The 21,751-nt window shown below is 24.3% G+C and overlaps 3 protein-coding genes across 3 annotated transcripts; 2 read left to right on the forward strand and 1 right to left on the reverse strand.

Annotated features, from left to right (window-relative positions):
• The first annotated feature begins 509 nt into the window (after positions 1-509).
• On the forward strand, positions 510-4,552 carry LOC127284323 (FACT complex subunit Ssrp1). The gene is made up of 13 exons (XM_051309715.1): positions 510-687; positions 1,052-1,237; positions 1,680-1,895; positions 1,990-2,165; positions 2,235-2,370; positions 2,435-2,538; positions 2,618-2,746; positions 2,808-3,099; positions 3,168-3,455; positions 3,531-3,722; positions 3,828-4,073; positions 4,159-4,218; positions 4,290-4,552. Exons 1-13 carry the CDS (start codon positions 637-639, stop codon positions 4,395-4,397), a joined length of 2,184 nt encoding a protein of 727 aa, XP_051165672.1. The 5' UTR covers positions 510-636; the 3' UTR covers positions 4,398-4,552.
• Positions 4,553-5,761: 1,209 nt separating this feature from the next.
• On the forward strand, positions 5,762-8,432 carry LOC127284319 (large subunit GTPase 1 homolog). The gene is made up of 4 exons (XM_051309709.1): positions 5,762-5,941; positions 6,085-7,420; positions 7,498-7,828; positions 8,022-8,432. Exons 1-4 carry the CDS (start codon positions 5,852-5,854, stop codon positions 8,134-8,136), a joined length of 1,872 nt encoding a protein of 623 aa, XP_051165666.1. The 5' UTR covers positions 5,762-5,851; the 3' UTR covers positions 8,137-8,432.
• Positions 7,840-11,740, reverse strand: LOC127284321 (RNA polymerase II subunit A C-terminal domain phosphatase SSU72). The gene is made up of 4 exons (XM_051309710.1): positions 11,213-11,740; positions 10,953-11,096; positions 9,092-9,350; positions 7,840-9,014 (listed from the first exon to the last, which is right to left on the reverse strand). Exons 1-4 carry the CDS (start codon positions 11,293-11,295, stop codon positions 8,913-8,915), a joined length of 588 nt encoding a protein of 195 aa, XP_051165667.1. The 5' UTR covers positions 11,296-11,740; the 3' UTR covers positions 7,840-8,912.
• Between the last annotated feature and the right edge of the window lie 10,011 nt (positions 11,741-21,751).

Below are 21,751 nucleotides of genomic sequence, written 5' to 3' on the forward strand. Positions count from 1 at the left end.
GACAAAAATTAATAATACTTAACATTTTTCAAGTTTTTAAATCAATTTTTAATGAAAAAGTAATTTTATTTTATTTATTTAATATTAATATTTATTGAAACTTTAGTCTATTGGTCCAAAAGTGGACTTGGTTTACACTATAATTATTGTACACACATTCATCTGTCCATACATACTTTTTATTTTATTTATTTATAAAAATATAAATCGAAAAAGCTTATTCGTACTCCAAATTAGGTATTAATTTAATAAATTTTTATATTATTTACAATTTCATGACTGAAACCATAAAAAACCGGGATCAAATCACTATATTTTAATAATTTTTATTTTTCCTTTTTAAATTGATGAATGATTTTAAAATTTTTGCACATTTTGAATGAAAGAAATAACTTGTCCAAAATTTCAATAATTCTTTATTCGTGCTACAGATGGCTAAGTGTGAAAATTCTTGTAACGAGCAATTCAGCTCGTAACATTCTTTTTAAAAAATTCATTTTAAATGCTAATCTATGTTTTCTATCGTTTTGTGTGAAGTAACTGGTGGTTTTTCTTTGTAAAAATTGCCGATAAATTGCTTTCAAAGTTTATGTGAAGTTGAAAAAAAACTGAAAAAGATAATTGTAGGAGTTAAAAATGGACTTCTTGGAGTATGCCGATATTACGTCGGAGGTTAATGGAGCAATGGTAAATAATAATTTTATTATAAATCTCGCACATTGGAATATTAATCGCTATCATAACCTATAAATTACTTTTTTTTTAGTTTCAAACAATTTCATTAAGAAACAATTTGTTAGTGTTCAAAAAGTAGTTAATTTGTTTTTAATTATTTTCAATTTGTAATTAAACTTTAAAGTACGCTTAGATAAACCTTGACATTTTAAAAATATCTCTAGCGTCCAAAATGTTAAAATGCCGCCAAAAATTTTTGGATTTGATTACTTTCATATTGTATTTTATCAAGTTTTTTGTCACTTTAATGTACTTCTATTTTTTTAATTTTTAAAAATGTTTTTTCTAATTAGCTTCTTATGATATATTTTTACAGACTCCTGGAAAGTTAAAATTAACTGATCAACATCTTATATTTAAAAATCAAAAAACTGGCAAAGTAGAGCAAATATCTTCGAGTGATATGGATATGGTCAGTTATTTAAAATTTGTAAATACTTGGGGACTTCGAATTTTCCTAAAAAATGGAAGTCTATACAGATTTAGAGGTTTCAAAGAAGGCGTAAGTTTTTATTTAATCGTAAAATAATTTTTCTTTTTTCAAATATCAATCCTCGAATTATACTTTTTTCTAGTTTTTGACTTTTTTTTACAAAATATTTAAACAAAATTCGTCTTTTATATTATACAATATAGTTCTTCTTCAGATTTTTTCATTTCAATTCTTTACCAAATTTTTAAGTAAAATTATTCTCTAAATTAATTATTTTATTATTTTTCAGTTTTGAAATATTCGAAATAAATTTTCTTGATAATATTCTTGTAGAATTATTCTTATTAAGGAATGAAAAAATAAATTAAATAATATATAATAACATTAGATATTTAAAGTAAAATATTTATTAACTAATTAAATTTAATTAAATTAAAAAATTAACTTTTTTTGCGCCTTAAAGTCGATCTAAGGTCTGAAATATTTTTAAGATTCTGAATTTGAATTTTAGGATCAAGAAAAAATGGCAAAATTTTTCAAGAGTAATTATAATAAAGATATGCTTGAAAAACAACTTAGTTTAAAAGGATGGAATTGGGGAACAGCGAGATTTGAAGGAGCAGTTTTAAGTTTTGATGTTGGTCAACATACGGCATTTGAAATTCCCTTGTGCAATGTTTCTCAATGTACAACTGGCAAAAATGAAGTTACTTTAGAATTTCATCAGGTGATATAAATTTAATGATTTATCGACCTAACAAAAATCGTTGATTAATAATTGATTTTTAAATTTACTGATGAAAATAAAATTTTTCTTATAGAATGACGACGCACCTGTTAATTTAATGGAAATGAGATATCATATTCCAACCAGTGACAGTGTTGAAGCCGATCCTGTCGATGCTTTTCATCAACAAGTTATGGATAAAGCTTCTGTTATCAGTGTCAGTGGCGATGCAATTGCTATATTTAGAGAAATTCAATGTCTCACGCCTAGGTAACTAAATTTAACATTCATAAAAAAAAATAATTGAAAATGAAAAATTAAATTAAATTTTTTTTACAGAGGTCGTTACGATATCAAAATTTTCCAATCTTTCTTCCAACTTCATGGTAAAACTTTTGATTACAAAATTCCAATGTCTACCGTTTTGAGATTATTCCTTCTTCCGCATAAGGACAGCAGGCAAATGTTTTTCGTTGTAAGTATTTTTTTTTCTCAACTACAATGGATTTAAATTAATCTAACTTTTTAAAATATTACAGGTGAGTTTAGATCCACCTATCAAACAAGGACAAACTCGTTATCATTATTTAGTTCTCTTATTCAATCAAGATGAAGAAACATCGATAGAATTGCCTTTCTCTGAGTAAGAAATCTAGTAATTATTTTAACAAGAAATGTTTATTATTCATTAAATTGAATTTACATAAAATTTACAATTTCAGGGAGGAATTAAAGAACAAATATGAGGACAAACTTACAAAAGAATTAAGTGGACCGACATACGAAATTCTAGGAAGAGTTATGAAAGTTATAATTAATAGAAAGCTCACCGGACCTGGAAATTTCAAAGGGTAAATATATATTTGTAAAAGTACAAGGACTTTTCGAAAAATGTATCTATTTTAATTTTAGGCACTCGGGTACTCCAGCAATTGGTTGTTCTTTCAAAGCAGCAGCTGGTTATTTATATCCTCTAGAAAGGGGATTTATGTACGTACACAAACCGCCAATTCACATTCGTTTTGATGAAATTGCTTCAGTGAACTTTGCACGAGGTGGTGGATCAACAAGATCTTTTGATTTTGAAATAGAATTAACGAGTGGAATTAATCATACGTTTAGTAGTATTGAAAAAGGAGAATATGGAAAGCTCTTTGATTTTATTACGTCCAAGAAACTTAGAGTGAAGAATAGAGGAAAAGGGGTATGTATTTAATCTCAATGTATTTTTCATTCGTTCGGGATTGTTTAATTTTACTGATTTTGTTTTAGGATAAAGTCAACTATGACGATGACTTTGGTGGCAGTGATCAAGAAGCTGAACCAGATGCATATTTGGCTCGCGTTAAAGCCGAAGCACAAGAGAGAGATGATGACAATCAAGATTCAGACAGTGAATCAACTGATGAGGATTTCAATCCCAATCAAGCGGAAAGTGATGTTGCTGAAGAATACGACAGTAATCCTGCCACTACGGACAGTGATGATGGATCTGATGCATCTGGCGATAGTGCGAAGGAAAAGAAAAAGGAGAAAAAGAAGAAATCGGCAAAAACAGTGGTATGTTATATCACAATTCAGAATAAACAAAAATATAAAAACAAAGATAAATTTATTAATTTCTTTTTCAAATAGTCTGAGAAGCCAAGAAAAGCGCGTAAGCCAAAGAAGGAAAAAGATTCTAATAAGCCAAAGAGGCCAGCAACTGCATTTATGTTGTGGTTAAATAACACCAGAGAGAAAATAAAATCCGATAATCCAGGCATAAGTGTCACTGAAATTGCCAAGAAAGGTGGAGAAATGTGGAAGGAGATGAAAGATAAATCGGTAAAGTTTATTTTATTTCTTCTTTTCTTTTGACAGTTTTGTTTAAAATTTTGTTTCTCCTTTGTAAAGATACATAAATTAATTCTTTAAAAAATGTTTTAATAGGAATGGGAGGAGAAAGCAGCCAAAGCGAAAAAGGAGTACGCTGAGGCAATGAAAGATTATGTTCCAAGTGAAGGAGACAAATCGAAAGACAAGAAGGAAAAGGCTTCTAAAAAGGATAAAGACGATAAAAAGAAAAAGGATAACAAAAAAGATACTTCAGCATCTAAAAACACTTCCGGTTCATTTAAGAGCAAAGAATATATCAGTGATGATGAAAGTAGCAGCGATGAAGATAGTAAGAAAAAGGTATTTGAACTTGACAAATATTAATTTAAAAAATTTTCAGTAAAATCATTAAAAATAGGTATTAAAACAACTGATTGTTTTTTAGTCCAAATCTGATAAGAGAAAACATTCCGATAGCGAAGAAGATAAGAAGCCGAAGAAAAAGGTAAGTTGTATTTTCTGTAACCAAATTATAATTAACAGTGAAATTAAAATTATAATTGTTTTTTATTTAAGGCTGATAAAAAGAAGAAAAAAGATGAATCTGAAGACGAGGCTAGTTTAGAAGAACCAGATGAAAGTACTCCACCAACTAGTGATGACGATTCCAAGGGAAGCGATTAATGTTTTTTTTATTTACATTATATTTTCATAATTCACAAAAACTAATTTCATAATTCTGTACAATTAAGTATTGTTTTGTATTTAAGAAACCATTAATAATAAGTCAGCGCATAGAATTTAAAACACTTTGAAATATAAACAGTTTTCTCCCCTTATTTTCATTAAATTATTTTTAATTTTTCTTACAAACATTGTCAGACTGTGCATATTTTTAATAATAAATAATTTAGAACAAATATTGAAACATCATAATTACAGGCCTCGGATTATACGACTTTTTTCGACTTATTTTAATAAAATGTGACTTTTTTTTACAAAATTTTTAAACAAAATACGTCTCTTTTAGTTTACAATGCAGATATTCTTCAGATCTTCTTTATTTCAATTATTTAACAAATTTTTAACAAAAATTTTTCTCTAAATTAATTATTTTTAATAATTTTAATGAAATTCTTCACAAATTCAATTATTTTAAACTATTTTTCAATTAAAATTTTTATTAAATTTAACAATTGTTTACAATTTAAAAAAAATCATCAAATATAATTACCAAAAATTTCAATTTAAAACCTTTTAAAATTTTCCATCTAAAACTTTTTGAAATTTATTAATTTCAATGATAACTCTTTTCTGAAATTCAATTATTTTTTTTATGATTTTTATAATATTCTTCTAATATTCAATTATCTAAAACCATTTTTCACTTAAAAAATTTTCTAATTTTATTTTTGTCTGCAATTTCTAATAAATTCTTCAGCAACAGAAATCACCAAAAAATTCCAATTCAAATCATTTGAATTCAAAATTAATTTAAAAATTTTGAATTGTAAATCTCTGAAAATTCAATTAATTTTAAAAAATGTTATCTAAAATTATTTGATAAATTATTTTCATTTCTGTAAAATTTAATAATGTTTTTTGAAATTTAATTATTTCTAAAAATTACAAACTATAACTCTTCTAAAGTTCAATTATTTTTAATAATTTTAATATGTATCTCTTTAAAAATTCAATTATCTATTAATTAATATATATAAATTAAAATTGAGGAATTAATAAAATTGATTTATAGTTATTTAAAGTAAAATACTTATTAACTAATTAAATTGAATAAAAATAAAAAAAAAATCGACTTTTTCGACATTTTTTGGAATGTAAATCGACTAAAACGACTTTTTTTGCGCCTTAAAGTCGATCCGAGGCCTGTAATTAAAATAATTTAATAAGTAAAATAATTATAAAAACCTAATTTTTAATTAATTTGAATTTCTTTGCCTTAAGGCTGTTTTGTACCGATGCCCAATTGGAAGGTTCATTTCCATTGAAGAGAGGATTTTGATTGGTTGGGTAATTTTCAGTCAACCACGTTGTTTTTAAAGTGTTTTGAAGGTTATGTTAGATGTCAATTCACAAAGTGGTGTTGAATCAATTAAATAAGATATTTAAAAGATATAATGGGTAAAAAGAATAAGGGAACAAATTTGGGACGATCTTTAATAAAAGATCGTTTCGCACCTACCAAAAGAAGAGATGTTGACTCATTTGTAAGTAAAATTGTGGTTCTTTGTTAAAAATTAGTATTTTGCGGTAGTTTTGCACACAGAGTGACAGCTGACTATTTAAGAAAATACAGATTTAGTTTTGAAATAAAAATAAAAAATTTCAATTGACAATTATGTAATTTTAGTTGCACACAGCTGACATAAATGACGGATACGATTGGGGTCGATTAAATCTTCAATCTGTAACTGAAGAGAGTTCATTTCAAGAATTTCTCTCAACAGCTGAACTCGCGGGAACTGAATTTCAAGCTGAGAAATTGAATATTAAATTTGTTAATCCAAAAAGTGGTGTTGGCCTTCTCTCCAAGGCGGAACAAGAAAAAGTCTTAGAATCACACAAAAAGAATAGGACACTATTGAAAATACCAAGGCGACCAAAATGGGATAAATCGACAACAGCTCAGGAATTACAGGAGAAAGAAAAAGAAGAATTTCTCGAATGGAGACGTGGTTTGGTTAGTCTACAAGAAAATGAAGAATTAATACTCACGCCATATGAGAAAAATCTTGAATTTTGGAGGCAACTTTGGCGTGTTATTGAACGAAGCGATGTTGTCGTTCAAATTGTCGATGCACGTAATCCCCTTCTTTTTCGATGTGAAGATCTTGAAAAATATGTTCACGAAGTTGATAGCGAAAAGAGGAATATCATTTTAATTAATAAAGCCGATTTTCTCACTGAAAAACAAAGACAAATATGGGCAAATTATTTCTTTGAAATTGGTATTCACGTTGCTTTTTTCTCAGCTACACTTGCGGCGGAAAAATTAACAATTAAAGAAGAATCCGAAGAAGAGGAGGAAGACGAAGACGAAGAGGAAGAAGATGATAGTGAAAGTGAAGAGGGAAATGAAAGTGAAGATGAAAATGAATCCGAATATTTGTCAGACTTTGGTTCTGAATCATTTTACGAAAGTGCTGATGATGGTTTAAAAATTGAAACCGAATCACAACCAGAAATTGATAATCTTGCATTAAATGAAGATTTTCAAAATTCGGCAGAATTACTGAGTAGAGATGATCTTATTTCGTTTTTCAAGACAATTTATAAAGGGAAACGTCACACTGAAGGTGTCACGACAATTGGTCTAGTTGGCTATCCAAACGTTGGTAAAAGTTCTACAATTAATGCATTGTTAATGAATAAAAAAGTTTCCGTTTCAGCAACACCTGGTAAAACAAAACATTATCAGACACTATTTTTGGATAAAGATTTGCTACTCTGCGATTGTCCTGGACTCGTGATGCCTAGTTTTGTTTGCACTAAAGCCGAGATGATATTAAATGGTATTTTGCCAATTGATCAAATGAGAGATCACGTGCCAGCGGTGACATTATTAGGAGCTTTAATTCCAAGACATATTATTGAGGATACTTACGGCATTATGATTCCATTGCCCATTGAAGGAGAAGATTCTGATCGACCACCAACTGCTGAGGAAATTCTCAATTCTTACGGTTGTAAGTATTTTCAATTTCTATTTCTATATTTCAATAACTATTTAATATTTTTAGTAAATATATATTTTTTTTAATAGATAATCGTGGTTTTATGACACAAAATGGACAACCTGATAATCCACGTTCGGCACGTTATGTTCTCAAAGATTTTGTAAATGGAAAATTATTATATTGTGTCGCTCCTCTTAATCAAATACAAAATGAATTTCACGAATTTCCCGAAAGAAAGAGAATATTTCCGACAAATAAACAATTACCACAAGCGACTATTCGTGCGACAAGAGGTATTAAAACAACAACTGAAGATATCGATAAAGTATTTTTCCAAAATAAATCACAAGGTGTTCACGTTCGTGGTGTACAGAAAATACTTAATACAAATTTAATTGCAGGTGCTTCTTCAATAAGGTAATTATTCCTTTAAAATGTATAATCTTTATCTTTTTATTATGAAATAACAGCTATTCTGCGCATTTACATGTTTTTTTTTCAAAATTGTATATATAGAATTTTTAATAATATATACATTACAAACGCATTTTTCTGTATGGATACACTTTCACCAATATTTTTATTTACGAAAATAATTTTTTTATTTCAGCGACCTAGGTTCTGTTCAAAGTGTTGAGAAACCTTGGAAGAAAATTAATAAACATTCTAATAAAAAGAAACGCGAAAAGGCAAGAAGATTGTACGCTCATCTTGATCAACATTGATGAAGAATGTCATAAAAATTTTACAATTGTGTTTAAACATTTTTTTTAATAGATCGCAGTCCGTGGCTTCAAAAAAAAATTTAAACAAATTATTATTTTTTTTATACATGGAAGTGACAATTGTTTTCTCGTAAAGAAATTTTTCATTATTATTATTATTATTATTAAAAACAGGATTTTCTCTATACTGCACAACAGTAAAGTTTTTATACATACATATATATAATTATTTATAAATTTGTCACAATACCTATATATATGTACATATTGTAATTATTAAAATTTGTATATTACAATTGCATGCTATTTTCTTTTCTTTTGATTACGTTTAATCTCAATATTCATTTTTTACGATATTGTTCATTGAATAATCAAGATTCTAATAATCTTATTAGTTGCGCAAAAATTACATTTTATCTCTGAGGTAATATAGTTTCAGTCATTTCTCGAACTCATCTCTTACAATATTTGTTTCCTAATTAAAAATAAAAATTGAAATATCAAAAATCATTTAATATTTCACTCTTGCAAAGAAAATATTACATATAATGCAAAATTTATTGACATATTTGAAGCTAATTTTTAAAATATATGAGACGAGTTTGAGAAAAGAAAAAAAAAGTCAATAATTTAATCCAGTCGTTGACCTTATTTTTTTTATAATAACTTAATTAGGAAGCACAGACAAAACTGCAATTTTGAAAAAAATATTCCATGATAAAATCGAGCTTTAGAATAATAAAAAAATTCAATTACAAAACTATTTTTTTTTTTTTTTAATAAAAAAGTACGGTGTGTAATATTTTTCGCGCGAATTTCGATTCGAATTCATGAAGAAATTCATCAATATCATTGTCCAAATCATCACTGCTCGCCAACTAAAATAAATTTAATTTATTAAAATCATTTTTTTAGGATTTAGATTTTTTTTTGAAATAAAATTTGAATACAATACCACAGTAACGAGTTCGCAAATGAGAAAAGATCCCACGGTGGCTTCCTCATGATTATCCTGAATATCAATATTAATTAAATGAACTGGTTGATTATCTTCGGGCGTTCTTGATTCCATGCACTCAATAACTTGATCATAAACTCTTTCCTCGCAAGTTATTAGAATATCGAATTTATCCTTGGAAGCTTGAAATCTTTCTGGCCTTGGTTTTATCCGACGATTTCTATCTAACATGTGCAGCAGACCATTTTGTGTATAACTATTATAATTTGTTAAGGATTTATCTAAATATTTATTTCCTAATAAAAACATAAAATATACAAATGTAAAATTACATTAAATGTGAATTTTACAAATATAATAAATAATGTAATGTAAAATTCTCTGAATAAAGGATATATTTGGCTTTTGCTAAAATCATTTAATATAATGAAAAGGTCTATATAATTATTATTATTTTAGGATATAGTGTGAAATAACAGAGAAAACTATTCTTTATAATATAGAAAAAGTTATAAAATGAAATTTTTTTTTAAATTTAATATTTTTTCAATTTATTACTGCAGAAAATTACGTAGACAATTTTTTAAAGTTAAGAATTTCTAATAAAAAAATTTCGTGTTTGATAAGACAAAGCACATACAAATTTAAAGTGCATAACTATTTCAAATTATGTACTAATTTCCAAATGTTTAATATTTATTTCATATGAATGTATAGAAATTGTAAAAATCCAAATTGGATATATAATGAAAATAAATATTATTATTATTATATTTATTTCATTATTATTACATTAATGTATATGAACTATAATTTCCAATAAAAATTACTATCAACTAACTTTGAAAATATCGTTAAAAATTCTTATAAAATATAAAAATATTTATTCATTAATTGATTAAAATGCATAAAAGAGAAAAAAAATGATGTTCTGATAAATAAAAAAATAACGTTAATAATTAATTCACTATCTTTTTATTAAAGAAAAAAACCGAAATCTTGATAATGCCCTAAAAATTTAAAATAATTATTAAAATAGTTATGAAAAATGCTATATCAAAAATTGTAACTAAAAAAATTTTTTCCTAAAATTCTTAAAATTTATCTAGAATTTGATTTATTGGAAACAAAAATTAAATAAAATGTAAATTATACCCAAAAGTTAAAAAATAAAATAAATTTGCAAACCCACTATACTTACGAGAATTTATATAATTTAAACTCGTTTTTTACTTTTTTCGCAATTTTATATTTTTATGAAATCGTGATATTCACCTTAAAATACAGAAGATAAAATTTTTAATTTTATTCCAAATTATTTAACTCTTAATAGAATTTTAAAAAATTTAACTAGTTATTTCAAAATTTAAATTCGTTAAAAAAAAAGTTTTTTGATTTTTTAAGAATATTCTTTAATTGTATTACTATTTTAATATTTCATAATATAAAAGAAAAAATAATTATCTCTTATTTTAGAAAATTCGAATTAAAATCTATATGTTTTCTTCAGATATACATATTTATAAGCAGATACCAATATCTGTCTCTTTAAATGAAACAATCTACCACACAAGAAAAATTTTTTTATTCCACATTTTCACGAAAAAAAAAAATTCAAAATAAATAATTAAAAAGCAAAAAAAAAAGATAATAAAAGAACTTTTCAATGTTTTATTTCTTTGAAATAAAACATTAAAGAGTTCTAGTTTGTAAATGTATTTTGGACTTTTCGTCAGGATATTAGGGACAAAGAAAAAGAGTAGAATAATAAAAGAGAAAAAGATCAATGATGGAAATAAAAAAAAGAGAGGAATTTTGGTATTAAAAAAGGTTTTTGTAGTCCAGTCAATTAGGATACTATTGCTTGTCTTTCGTGAGTAAGTCATTGTAAATTTCTTCGTAAGAAGTTCCAAAATCGTAAACATTTGGACGATCCGGAGCATTCCCTGGAAGTTTGACTTTATCTCCAGTTCCAAAGGATTGAACGTTGAAACCTTTTTTACTAAACAAGGAAATTTATATATTAAAAGTTATATAATCAACATATTATAATAATTTGCGACTCTTGAAACAATATATCCATACGTTCAATAAGAAAATTTATACTTTCATAATTACCTGAGAAAAGCATGCGCTTCCATGCTTCTGTTCATATTACTTGAACAAATAACTGCAATGTTGATGGAATTAGATGCAGGCATTATTTTCAACTTTTTAATGTCAAAAATAATAATAAAAACTTCGCGCTTTGAATTTCTTTTTTTATTAAAAAAAAAACTATTCTAGAGACTATTAATAAGATTTTCTAAAGACCTATATGAAATACATATATATATATACGTGAATTCGACTATTGAAAAGAGGAAAATCTAGTCACAAATCCGTCGTTTATAAAATATAAATTATTTTTGACTAAACAGGTCGTGAGGGAGAAAAAAAAATCTTTTTCTGCTACCGTAATTTTCTTAAAGAAAAATAATTCCACACTCTATTCCCGTTTGAGTTGTATTCTTGGTGTCAGAACAGTTAAATAATTAACGGTGTCCACTAATTTCGAGGATGGGATGTCTGACAGAGAAATGACGACGAGAGAAGAGCAGAAAAGACCAAACCTGACCAAACGCAGACAAAAAAATGAGGAACGAAGCAAGTTTGCCCAGTTTATGGTTAGTAAATTTTACGTTGGTGGCAGTGCAATCACTCTCAAAATTAGGCGGTAAAATTTAAATTTCGAATCCGTTAGTACTTTTATAAGATTTAATAACATTAAAATATTAACTAAAATCAGTGTATAATGCAAATTAAAGTCAATTGTTTCATTCAATCATATTTTCTCAAAGGAATTGAAGAATAATTGAACATATTAAATCTGTTTTAAAACCACTGATTTCATTCGCCATAAACTAGCGCCCTCTGAAAATTAGAGTTTCCTATTTTATCAGAAGAAAATAAATTTATTATTAATTTACTAATTTTTATTAATTAATAATTTTATTATTATTATTATTTTATTTTATTATATTAATTAAATTAGTATTAATTTTGCTAAATTTTTTTACAATGCAAAATAAATAATAATAATTATTATTATTATTATATTTATTTTTATTATAATTTATTTATTTATATAATTTTTTTTAAAGTACTTTTCCGGATTATGTGAAAGTACTTTTTTTCTTATATACAAAATTCTGTACAGAATATACATAAATGTATATAAAAATTTTATATGGACTGCTGTTCAGTCGATAGTAAACATGCATTCATTTTTTGTTTTGTTTTTTTTATAAAAGTGTATAACCATATTGCATGCAAAGAGTGTGATAAATTTATGTAAATATAATAATATATAAAACATTATAAATCTTAAAAAAATTTAAAATTTTTTAAATTTGAATCCATTATTTCATTTTTTATTTTTTTTTATTTTAATGAATAAATAAATAAATAAATTCTTCAAATTGGTCATATATAAATTTATTAAAATTAAAATAATATATTTTTATCAAAGCTAAATATTAATTTATTTGTTTCAAATCAAAATATTGTTTGGCATAAATAAAATATTATTTGGCGTAAATAAAATTTTGTTTCGGACAAATAAAATATTTTTTGGCGTAAATAAAACTTTGTTTGGGACAAATAAAATATTTTTTGGAGTAAATAAAATTTTGTTTGGGACAAATAAAATATTATTTGGCTCAAATAAAATTTTGTTTGTCACAAATAAAATTTTATCTTTAGGTATAATTAATAATTAAACAATTTTCGTATTGATTTGATAAAAATATGTAACTGGCAATTAAAAATAACTTTAAAAAAAAATTAATACAGGTGGAGAGTTTAAAGTTTCATATCCGCCACGAAATGAAATAGGAAAAAGAGTTTTATTTCGTAGGCTCAGTCACGAAACGAAAGTTTCGTAAAGTTTCTTGCGGAAAGTCAATATTAAATAACATGAATTTTATACAACACGATATACTTATATATTATTTTTAAACTAACGCTCTCAAAAAAAATATATATACACACACAAAAATTAATAACAAAATTTAGACATTAAAAATCAAGTGTTATATTTATTTTAATTTTCAAAACGTCAATTAGTTAAAATATATAAATTTTTCTATTTAATAAGGTAATATGTTCTTAAATTTTTTATTTTAAAATTTTTTTATATTTTTTATTTTATTTTAATTAATTTATAAAAATTATCTATTATTAATTAAAAATTTTTTTTCACAAATATCTATTTCTAGTTTAAATCAAAAAAATAAGTGTTAATATTTCGAGAAAAAAAAAGAAAAATTGTTGGTGATTATAAAGTTGGTGCAATAATAGGAGGATCACACAAAATTACCTAATTATTAATACTACAGCGTATTTCTCTTTTATTGCTAAATCTTTAGTAAATGACAATTTTCTTGACACACCGAATAAAATTATACGTTTCGCTCCAATGTCCACGTTCAAATTTCTATAATTATTTATGTATAAAAAAAAGAGGCGCGTGAAAACGTTTTTAATCTTATAAAAAATGATTAGATAATTAAAAATAGAATAAAAATAATAAATTATCTTTTATTTTATTTAATAACGATAATAATAATAATAATAACAATAATAATATAACTATATTATTTTGTTGCAAATGCATTTAATTTTAAGAAATACTACTGTAAGAATGACCTTGTTCCGTTAACTTGTTAAATAGATAAAAAACAATAATAATAATAGATTAACAACAAAATAAAATATATAATATAAATATACAGGCCTCAGATCGACTTTAATGGGCAAAAAAGTCGTTTTAGTCGGTTTACATTAAGAAAAAAGTTGAAAAAGTCGATTTTTTTATTTTAATTAAATAATTTAATTAGTTAATAAGTATTTTACTTTAAATAATTAATGTTATTAGATATTAAATACATTTTATTAATTACTTAATAAGAATAATTCTACAGAAATATTTTTAAGAACATTTTCTAAAAAGAAAAATTCTGACAACAATTCAATTTTAGAGTTTTTTTTTTAAATTTTGTTAAATAATTGAATTTTTAAAGAAATATTAAAATTATTAAAAATAATAATTGAATTTTGGAACAGTTATAGTTGAAATATTTCAGACAATAATTAAATTTTACAGAATTGAAAATAATTTATCAAATAATTTTAGATAACATTTTTTAAAAGTAATTGAATTTTCAAAGATTTACATTTCAGATTGTTGAAATTAATTGAACTTCAAGTGATCTTTAATTGAAATTTTTTGTGATTTCTGTTGATGAAGAATTTATTTGAAATTACAGACAAAAATTCAATTTCAAAAGTTTTTAATTGAAAAATACTTTCAAATATTTGTATTTTTGAAGAATACCTATTATAAAAATCATTTAAAATTATTATAAATTTTGGAAAAGTTACAGTTTAAAATTTTTAGAAATAATTAAATTTTAGAATTTTTTAAATTGAAATTTTTGAAAATAATTGAATTCAAATGATTTTGAATTGGAATTCTTTTTAGTGATTTCTGTTGCAGAAGAATATCTTAAAAATTAAAGACAAAAATTGAACTTAAAATTTTTTTTAAATTGAAAAATGCTTTCAGATAATTGAATTTTTTAAACTATTTTTAATATTTTTATTAATTTTTTTTATTTATTTTTAAAATAATTAAATTTTAAAAGGTTTTACATTGAAATTTTTGGTTATTTTATTTGATTTTTTTAAAATTGTATATAAATTGTAAACAATTTGTTGAATTTCATAAAATTTTTAATTGAAAAATAATTTAGGATAATTGAATTTGTGAAGAATTTCATTAAAATTATTAAAAATAATTAATTTAGTGAAGAATTTTGTTAAATAATTCAAATAAAGAAGATCTGATGAAGATCTTCATATACTAAAAAAGACCTATTTTGTTTAAATTTTTTTTAAAAATGTAAAAAAAAATAGAAAAAGTTCAAATAAGTCGGAAAAAGTCGTATAATCCGAAGCCTGAATATATAAATTTATATAAATATAAATTATATTATATTAGGTTTAAGAAAAAAATAATAATAATAAATAAATAAATAGTAAAATAAAATAAAAAATAAAAATATAGAATTTACTGCACTATATTAATAATTTAAAGATTCGTCTATTTAAATTAGCTATATATTATTCATACCACAAAATGTTATCTAATCTTGTTCCAAATTCAACACATTTCCTAATGCCTATGTAAATAATTTAAAAATTTGTCAAATAAAAAAAACTATATTATACGTATTCAGAAAAATTGAAAATTAGAAGTACGTGTAATTTATTATTAGAAAATTTTTTTTTATTTATTTATTTATTTATTTATTTATTTATTCTATGTATTTTATTTTAGTAAGTAACGCGGTTTATAAAACAATATAAGTAATTTTTTTTATAATTGCTTGAAGAATTGAAGTTACTTAAAATCATTTATGTCATCATCAGCGTCGTCGCCAGAGAATCACAAACATGTATAAAGATTCATCCTTCATCATTATCAATAGATATGCGATTGATATAATCTTCGATTTATAAAGAAGGATGTGAAAATGAAGGCTCACACGCATCATCATCATTATCATCATCATATTGTCATTAGAATTAGTAATTATTTGAATTTTATGACTCAGTTCGTTGCATCTAACAACAACAATAAAAAAATTTATAATCAATTCGGAAAAAATGATAATATTGGTTTAAAATTATATATTTAAAGGTTAAAACATTTGTTTTATGATTCGTGACACGATTTGTCCTCGGTTGGAATGCTAAAAAGTCCCCGCCACGAGAGATCTTATGGTAGGTCGACATTGAAAGTAATATAACGCTCGAGACGCGAAAGTGAATCTTATATACAAAAGGTCGCAACATCTCGTATAATATAAGGTTAAAATTAAAATCCAATTATTATAATTAGACTTTAAAATCATTTCAAATCTGATGAAAATTTGCATTTTTAAATTTTGTGTAGATAAGAAAAAAAATAATTACCAATACGCATTAGTTGAAATTGCGAAAATTTTTTTCTATATATTAAGAGAAGTCAATTATGGATTTTAAAATACTTTTAATGGATCTAAGTTATTATTTGCAATAAGGCCTAATAAAAGTTTCAAAATTTATAGAAAAAAAAAATTTTTAATGATTCTTTTTTCTATTATATTTTATTTAATATTTTCTAATTTGCAGTCAATTATGTTTGAAAAAAAATTCCATATAGCAATTTACGCACAAAATGGCAAGCAAATTAAAAATATATTTTTTTTTTGTTTTGGAAAAAAATAATAAAGGACAATGGAAATTTTTTTACGTGACAATATATGAATTCTACGAAAAATTCGCCATCAGGAATCATTAGATGCGATCTTGCTTGATTTATATAGGAATTTTCATTATCACATAATGATCTTAAAACACTACTGTTGCATTGTTAGTCACACATTTGCAACAAATTTTAAATTGTGATCCGAGAAAAGACGAGTTGTCGCAACTGTGTTTATTTATTGTGTAGATTTTATTTTAATTTGTTAATTACTTAAATTAAAATTAAAATCAATTAATTAGTGTTTCGCATTTTTTTTCAAACTTTGTCGTACAACTAAAAATGTAAATTAAGATTATAGGACAATTTTATTTTTCTTTTATTTAATTTTTTTTATTACATAAATATACTTTATTTACGTTTCCTTCCTAAATAAAATTAATTATTTTTATTTATTATTAATTAATTTATAATTTATTTACTCTCCCTGCCTGGGATTTATTTTATTTATTATTTGTTTTATTTATTTACTTTATTTTTATTTTACAAAATTGGCCTATTATCTCAATTTATTAATTAATTAAAACCGGATAAATAATAACATAACAAAAAATATAAATAATTCGATAATTCTGAGGAGAAAAATGATATTTTATAACGGTTAACTTAAATTTCTTCTTTTTCTATAATTATCATCGCAATTTGTATATTTTAGCCAGGAAAAATACTTCATTATATATACGACAATAAACTATACATATAATTATAGAAGGAATAACTGTAATTCCTATATATCTATTTTAAGAATAAAATTCTTATTTGAAAACTGTATTTGTGTGCGTATAGGTACAGGACGTGATTATTAAACGTAAAAATTGAAAGATCGCCATTTAATGATATATTCAACACTTGAGTATTAGCAGAGTATATTCGCCATTATATAGTAAGAGAGAAAGAGAGACAGGTTTATAATTCACCTTATAGTCTATAATGGTCTTTGATAATATGTCACGTGGTCATATATATTCACAGCATGGTAATTTGCTCATTGAGTAATATTCCAGTGTGCAAAGATGGTACATTGCTTTCTTTTTCTAATATTATAAAAAGAAAATTGTCTAAAGGTATTTTACTTCGACTTTGCGTGCTGAGACGACCTTGCAGGTACATTGATCCGACGTCTTGAGATGTTGACTCTATGGGTATATATAACATATAAAACCGTATGGGAAAAACTAGTTTGATAATTCTCTTGTTATAATGAAAATTATAATTCCCTTATTATAATAAACATTATAATTCTCTATAAAAATTAAAACAATTCCTGCTCCTATTCTCATTGCTTTTTTTTATATTAGTCGATGTTACATAAAGATATAGTTCTTTTCTCTTGCGGTCAAAATATGACTTCGCTTCTTTTATATAAATTTCAAGTTCAGTGTCTTGAGAACATTGTGAGGTCATCTTTGGAATTCTCTGCGTCATGAGAGGTGAAGGGAGTTTATCTCAATAAAAAAAATTTCATCTTCATTCTTTTGCAATATTTGAAAATTGTAATTAACTTCATTATACAATTTATGAAATATATAAATCGCAAATTATGAAAATGGTATTTGTGTAAGAGATAAATTTACTTTTTGCATTTAAAAAATAATTTTTAATTGAAGGAAAACAATTACCATATATAGGAGATTAATGAAGAAATTTGTTTAACACAACCTACAATAAACTTTTCAATATTAGTTGACGTTTGTGACTTATTTGTGAAGGTCTCTTGTCAACCTTGAGCCTTTTGATTATAAATTCTATTTAATGAAAATCGTTTATAATTTGCTTAAGAAAATATTATTGAAGAATATGATTTATAGTCAAATATAAGTGAGAGTATTTGTGACAAGGTAACTTTCAGACATTGCATATGCAAAGGAGTAATTTCACGGTATGCTAAGTACAAAGAATACCATTTCATAATATTTGAGCCCTTATTTCAAATTATTCTATATTTTTTATTTTTATTTCACAAACGGGAAACGTAATTAAGTTATTATACATTTTGTGACGCGCTCTGAATTATAGGTTATGTTTTACAAACTGTAAACATTACCCAACCTGACCTAATCTAACCAATTTTAAAAATATTCATCATTTCAAATACAGGGAAAAAAGGTAAATAAATAATGTTATTATATTTATTTTTATTTATTTATTTATTTATAGTACATACCTTTCGGTTTCGGACGAACTTCCGATTTACATACATATTTTCGTATTACATAACTAAACTAAATTTCACACAATTAAAATTAAAATTAAACCAAATTAAATTAAAATCTGATGAAGCTATAACTTTAGAAATTTTATTAATTATAAATAATAAATTATTACAATCCATGTTTTAAGTTACTGCGTAGAAGAAATTATGAAGAAGAAATTGAATTAACTTTAGGTTCAACTTAAGAGGAAGTAATTGCCATTAACAGAAATTTTATGAAATGAACCCTAAAAGTACACTTTCTTCTTTACGAGCCATATATACATTGAAATAAATACGAGTTATAAGTTTAATTTTTTACTGCCGAGGATTTGCGCAAAGTAAGCTGATAAATTATTTGCAAAATGTAATTGTTGTAAATAATTTATAATTAATTTTTTATCACGCGAGAATATTATTATTCAAAAGACAGGTTTTACGAATGATGCAGCTTCAATATACTATATACATACAAACAAGAAATGTTTCTAGTTTGCCTTCTTGTAATGCAGTTTGCATCTCATCGTTTCTCGCTTTCTCTCAAGATTTTTTTTCACGACAGTTCGATTTCACACTTTAAAGAAATTTGTGTCATTTATCGCAAAAATAATGGAGAGCATTATTTTATATATTCTTATATATAAAAAAAATCACACGTCCATGGTAGTTTCCATTATTATTCAACATAATTATTTCTCTAATTTTCATAAAGGCTAATTAAGATCATCGCATATTGTTTATATATGTAGAACTTGTATTAATTAATTAAGAAAAAAAATTGTTTCAAAGATAGATTTCAAGAAGATAAAAGTTACTTTTCTATCGTCAAGATCATTAAAAATGTACGCCTTTTCGATTCTAAAAATTCTTTTTAAAAATTCAGCATTTATTTTTTTAAAAAAATTTTATGCTCATTATTTTATAAATACAAACATTTCTTCTTTTTTTTTGTTTATTACGGTATTCAAATGCATTTCTAGAAAAACATATATATGAATATAATTGGTGAGTATTTATATGCGCGTAAAAAAGAAACGCCAGCGTTTGGATTTTGTTATACAACACCTATGTGTATAATTAATAGATATAGTGATATGAAGATAAAATTTATATTGTAACTAACAAAAAATATTTTTATTTTCAAAAAGATATTTTTCAAAACTATAATTATATTTTCTTTTATAGAAACTTTTTTTTGCATATAATTTAAACTTTCGAATTTGTCACAGAAAAATTGAAATCGATTAACTAAACAAATTTATAAGAATGACTTTACTTTCTCGTTAAATAGAATTTGTATTTTCTTCACTGATTCTAAAAAGTAAAGAAATTAATTTATAAAATTTGAAAAGAAGAATATTAATTTTTTAATAATATATTAATGGATCAATGCGAGAAAATTGCGAAACGGAAGTATAAAAAAAATGTTTCATTGTCGGTCAATGGTGCAGAAGATAATGTTTTCTTCCTTGTTGAAAATATGTATTCCTTAATAGAGTAAGACATATACATGTAACGAGCTATAAAGTGTAATCGTGCATGCTGTGCGCCTGCAGAAAATCTATCCGCGTCCTAGACATCCTTTTTCCGCTGTCGCAGTTGCGTTATATTGTTTCTAATCTTGACCGCGATCATACAAGTGACACGTATTGTTCACAAATGTGTTTAATTCGGCGAAATTACACAATAATTTAATTGATAAAACGTCAAAAAATTATAGGTTATATTTACGATAGTCGAATGTCAAAATTAAGACTCTTGTGAAGTTGGCACCCCAATTATAAAAACTTACCAAATGATTCCATATGAAAAAACATTAATGGACCATTTATACATCATTGGTAAAAAAAATTTTATTTGGCATTTTCCGAAATACACACATCTGATTGGTTGTTCACAATCTGATTGATAATGGTCAACCAATCAGATTTTTGCATTTCAGAAAATCAAAGTAAAAAATTTTTTTACCAAAAGTGTAAATGCTCCAAAAGTTTTTTTAATTGGAGTGCCAACTTCGTTCGTAACGGGAAAAACCTTAAACTATTGATTTCCCTAATGAAAGTCGTCTGCTATTTATTTTGAAAAGTATATTATAAAATCACATAATTTCATATTTTTGAAAAATTAAGTAATTGAATAAATAGTAAATGTTAAATATATGAAATATTATTTGTATTTAAAAAGTCATTTATAAATTAATTAATTTTATTAATTTTAATGAAGTTCTTTAAAACTTCACTAACTTTAAACTTTCTTTTAATACACATTCTTTAACAATCAACTATTGTCTTTTTTGTTTTTACAGTAATCTGTATCTATTTAATTGTAATAAAGTTTCCATTAAAAATAATAGAATTAATTCAATCTAAGAATCTTTCGAATATATGACTTTTCCGAAATTCAATTATTTTTAAAATTATTAAAATTCTTTATAAAAGTAAATGTAATAAAAATGTTTTTAATCATATTTAAATAAAATTCAATAATTTAAAACATTTTAAAAACTCTTCAAATTGTCATAAATCACACCAGTTTACAGTGAAATTGCCAATCGTACGAAACATTTTTTTTTATTAATAGGTGTTTTTTAAGTAAGAAAAACATATTTTTGGATATTTTTTTCCTTCGTGCAATTTTGCTGAATCTAAAAAAACACATTTTCGAGGTGTGACGTTACTTAAATTCACCTGTAGGAAAATTAGTTTGTCCAAAAAAAATAATATATCATTGGAAAGGTATTATTAAACTACCTTTCGAACTTTCGTCGTACTGTAAAAACAATAATTGATTGTTAAAGAATGTGTATTAAAAAGAAGTTTAAAGTTAGTGAATTTTTAAAGAACTTCATTAAAATTAATAAAATTAATTAATTTGTAAATGACTTTTTAAATACAAATAATATTTCATATATTTAACATTTACTATTAATTCAATTACTTAATTTTTCAAAAATATGAAATTATGTGATTTTATAATATACTTTTCAAAATAAATAGCAGACGACTTTCATTAGGGAAATCAATAGTTTAAGGATTTTCCCGTTACGAACGCCACCTCCGACTATTCTAATTTTCCGGAATGCTTGTACCATAGTTGGGGACATTTTTCCTTCAAA

Source organism: Leptopilina boulardi, unplaced genomic scaffold (assembly GCF_019393585.1).
Source record: "Leptopilina boulardi isolate dan_hultmark-lab unplaced genomic scaffold, ZJU_Lbou_2.1 LbouV2_324, whole genome shotgun sequence".
In the NCBI taxonomy this organism is placed as follows: domain Eukaryota; kingdom Metazoa; phylum Arthropoda; class Insecta; order Hymenoptera; family Figitidae; genus Leptopilina; species Leptopilina boulardi.

Bases quoted from the DNA above. Each gene is read 5' to 3' on its own strand.
- LOC127284323 (XM_051309715.1), top strand. From the start codon at position 637: ATGGACTTCTTGGAGTATGCCGATATTACGTCGGAGGTTAATGGAGCA. The intron at 1,896-1,989 runs GTGATATAAATT...TTTTTCTTATAG, and splicing joins TTACTTTAGAATTTCATCAG to AATGACGACGCACCTGTTAA. The intron at 3,723-3,827 runs GTAAAGTTTATT...ATGTTTTAATAG, and splicing joins AGGAGATGAAAGATAAATCG to GAATGGGAGGAGAAAGCAGC.
- LOC127284319 (XM_051309709.1), top strand. From the start codon at position 5,852: ATGGGTAAAAAGAATAAGGGAACAAATTTGGGACGATCTTTAATAAAA. The intron at 5,942-6,084 runs GTAAGTAAAATT...ATGTAATTTTAG, and splicing joins GAAGAGATGTTGACTCATTT to TTGCACACAGCTGACATAAA. The intron at 7,829-8,021 runs GTAATTATTCCT...TTTTTATTTCAG, and splicing joins GCAGGTGCTTCTTCAATAAG to CGACCTAGGTTCTGTTCAAA.
- LOC127284321 (XM_051309710.1), bottom strand. From the start codon at position 11,295: ATGCCTGCATCTAATTCCATCAACATTGCAGTTATTTGTTCAAGTAAT. The intron at 9,351-10,952 runs GTATCCTAATTG...AAATTATAATAG, and splicing joins CTCACGAAAGACAAGCAATA to TTATACACAAAATGGTCTGC. The intron at 9,015-9,091 runs GTATTGTATTCA...AATTTATTTTAG, and splicing joins TTTGCGAACTCGTTACTGTG to TTGGCGAGCAGTGATGATTT.